This window comes from Mus pahari, chromosome 7 (genome assembly GCF_900095145.1).
Source record: "Mus pahari chromosome 7, PAHARI_EIJ_v1.1, whole genome shotgun sequence".
NCBI classification, from domain to species: Eukaryota; Metazoa; Chordata; class Mammalia; order Rodentia; family Muridae; genus Mus; species Mus pahari.
In genome coordinates this window covers 102372728-102376412 of record NC_034596.1, presented here as the reverse complement: position 1 = coordinate 102376412, position 3685 = coordinate 102372728, and the positions used below count along the sequence as shown (strand labels likewise).

General features: G+C 53.3%; 1 protein-coding gene across 1 annotated transcript in view; it reads right to left on the bottom strand.

Annotated features, from left to right (window-relative positions):
- The window catches only part of LOC110324576 (cholesterol 24-hydroxylase), a 26036-nt gene extending 22555 nt beyond the window's left edge, over nucleotides 1–3481 (bottom strand). The window contains exon 1 of the mRNA XM_021202247.2: nucleotides 3218–3481. Within this exon, the coding sequence (XP_021057906.1) occupies nucleotides 3218–3339 (122 nt within the window). The 5' untranslated portion in view covers nucleotides 3340–3481. The remainder of the gene's footprint in view (nucleotides 1–3217) is intronic.
- Nucleotides 3482–3685: the final 204 nt, after the last annotated feature.

Below are 3685 nucleotides of genomic sequence, written 5' to 3'. Positions count from 1 at the left end.
AGGGCAGGGGCTGATGCTGCACAGGACCAGGAGGGCAGGGGCTGATGCTGCACAGGACCAGGAGGGCAGGGGCTGATGCTGCACAGGACCAGGAGAGCAGGGGCTGCTGAAGTTTACAGCAGAGACAGCGAAATAAAGAAGCAGAAAGTATTTGTGTAGGATCAGAATGTGGGGCTTGAGTCTTCAGCTATTGCATGGATCAATGCAATAGGATGCTGAACTCAAAGCAGAGAAGGCACATTGGGGGAGGGCCTCCTGCAGAGAAGGAGGATGGAGGCCAGGGTGGGGTGCTGCAGCTGCCTCTTGCAGGCAAAGGGCTCCTTGCTCGCAAGCTGGCACAGCTCTAGAGCACTGAAGGAACTGATGCTGTAACATAGGTTTCCTATCAACCAGAGTTTATGAGTCCGGGCTTTGAATGTCAAGGCCTCTTATTTGTGCTAGAAGATGTTCCAGAACTTTCATTTAGTCATTTTATATTTGACCACCAATCCAGTTTAAATCCAAATCTCTGGATTTATGTATTGTTCCGCTCACCTACTAAGGAACCTGGGCCTCCTCACACTGCTCTCCCCTCAACACACCTGGAAGTCACAGGTAGACTCTGGTGTAAGAGATGGAGAGAATGACAACACAGGACAGACAGGCTCAGAGTTGTTTTTGTCTGGTTTTGTCAACCTAACACAAGCTAGGGTCATCTGAGAAGAATGAACCTCAATTGAGAAAATGCTTCCAACAAAGTGGCCTATAGACAGGCACTCTGATTGGGGCATTGATACAGGAGGGCCCATCCCCCGTGGGCAGTGCCATCCCTACGAAGGTGGCTCTGGGTTGTATAAGAAAGCAGGCTGAGTGGGCCATGGGGAGCAAGTCAGTAAGCAGCATCCTCCATGGCCTCTGCATCAGTTCCCATTGCCAGGTCCCTGCTTCCAAGTTCCTGCCTTGATTTCCCCAGATGATGAACTGTAGCCTGCAAAGGGAGGTAAACCCCTTTCTCCCCAAATCCCCTTTGGTCAGGGTGTTTTATCACAACCGTAGAAGCAAACTAAGACAGAAGGCCCTTAAAACATTGTCCTGAGTGAAGGAAGGCAGACACAAGGTCTAGGTTGTAAGCCTCCACTCATATGAAGTATCTAGTACAGGCCGCCATGGAGACAGATGCAGACCAGAGCTAGGGATGCCTGGGCAGGCAGACAGGGCGTTCTTGACAATGGTTACAGGATTTCTTCTTGGGGGTGAAAGAAACGTTCTAGAATTACTGATGATGGTTATGCAACTCTGTAGCTCAGCTAAACACTTTCAAAGGGTAGATTTTAAAAGTATGCACATTATATCCTTTTCTTGCACCTCTTTCTTTCTTTCTCTCTTTCTCTCTTTCTCTCTCTCTTTGTCTCTTTCTCTCTTTCAGAGAGAGTGAGTAGAGTGCAGTCCTGCCTTCTCCAATCAGGTCTGAAAGGTCCAAAGCCCATAGGTTTAGAAGACATTGTCAGAACAACAGAGGCTTGCTCATTTCTAAACTGTGGATGGAGACCGAACCTAGAAATTCCACCATCCAACTTGGAATCTGTGCATGTACCAGATTCTGCTGGGAGAGACATCAAGGATACCACAGTGACCAAGACAGACATTTAACAAGAGGTGGCACGGTGACTTAAGGGGCCATGAGAGGACTACACATTCAGAGGTCCAACAGAAGGACCCCTCCCTAAGGAGTTAGCATCATAGCCTTAAGCCAAGCCATGCCGCCCTGGAGAGGGCCTGCTTAGGAGGCGTGAACATTGTAAATGCTAAGCAAGGCAAGAGGGGTCCAAAGGAGATCCCCAAGGTCAAAAGGAGGGCAGAGACACAAGGGAGAGAAGAGTGGCCTCCTTGTGTCTCCAGCCACAGGGGTCACTCGGGTCCACAAACAGGAATTCAGGCTGCCATGATGGAGATGGTACCTTCCAGAATGTTCATATCCAGAGGTCTTTAAGAAATGTGTCTAATACCATTGCTTATTTATTCATTCAACAGATATTTATTGAGCAATTAAGGGCAACACACCAGGCCCTGGAGGTACAATGCAAGCAAACCTGACATCTCTGCCCTACTTGGGCTCACATTTTAGCATGGGGCAATCAACAGGTGGAAAGAGGGTGACTCCAGGGGTAACCTCATAAATGACCCAGGGCGGGGCAGGCTTCACATAGAGTGATGGGGACAGCCTGTTTGATATGAGAACAAGAAAATACCACCCACAGGCCAGAGAAGGTGAATGGGGAGATGCAATAGAGAGATGTAGGGGACAGGCAGGCTTGGGGCAACCATAAGTATGCAAAGGGGGCAGGAGGAGACAGGCACCAAGTTGCCTGTGAATTCAGTAGTGGCTTGCTAGCTATGCGGTATGGTTCATGTGAAACTGGATTTTTCAACTCTGAAGTGATGGGAAACCCTCGGGACACTGTCATAACACATCTACTCTAAGCTTCAAAAAGCTTTTGCCAGGCATAGTGGCACAGGCCTTTAATCCCAGCACTCGGAGGCAGAGACAGGCGGATCTCTCTGTGAGTTTGAGGTCAGTCAGCCTGGTCTATAGTGAGTTCCAGAACATCCAGGGCTTTGAAGAGAGACCTTGTCTCCAAAAAAAAAGGGGGAGGGGGAGAAAGAAAAGGAATAAGAAAGAAAAGAAAAAGAAAGGTTAGCTTTTGATGGGAGCCATTGGTTAAAGTGGCCAAAATCGGAATGGAAATACTGAGGACAAATGGAATGTCCCAGGACAGAAACACAGACACAGAGAAACGTGACGGAAGTACAGTGTTCTGTATTTGGACAGGTTGGCCCTGTCCAAGTCCTAAAGTTAGCAGCGTCCACTTTGAAAGCAAGCCTGACCCGGGTTTAAATCTAGGCTTACCAACTGTGTGACCTTGGCAGGTGACTTCCCCGCGTGCGCCTCAGTCTGCAGGTCTGAACGATGGGGTAACAGCAGCGCTTACCTGACAGGACTGTAGCTGCCGACACATTTGTGCGGCCCAGCCAAGCGCGGTGGGCGCCCAGCAGCTGCTGCGGCTGTGAGTAATTTGTTACTAAGAATAGTTAGCGCCCCTCTCCGGGCCTGCGTCTCCGGGCTGGCTGTGCGTACAAGACGAGGCTGGACCCCCGTCCCGGGCGCTGGCTCGGACGCAGTCTCCAGACCCCGCGATCGAGCACCCCAGCCAGGCCCCCGCCCCCACCCCCCGCTCACCTGGGCCGCGGCGGCCCGGGGATGTGCTCATAGCGGCTGCGAGCGCGATGCACGAAGGTGCAGCAGAGGCCGAAGGCGAGCAGGACGGCGCTGCCGAGCAGCAGCAGTAGCCCGGGGCTCATGGCTCCGGGACCGGCCGTGGTCGGCGCCGGGTGCCGAGGGGGCCGGAGGCCGCGACCGACTAGCTGTCAGCGCCGCGCGCCGCCTCGGCCCCAGGCCCCGCGCTCACCAGCACCGCCCCCGCCGCTCGGCTCCGCCCCCGCTGGCTCGACCCCGCCCCGGGCACGCGGACCCGCCAACCACGTCTCCGCCTCCAGCCCTAGCTCTCAGGACCCGCCCCCGCACAGCCACGCCCTCTTTGAGGCCCAGCCCCAGCCGCCACGCCGTTCCCTCCCAGAGCAATAAGTATTCACCAATCACAACCTGGCTTTTGGCTCAGACTTCGAGGCCACGCCCCTTCTAACCCTC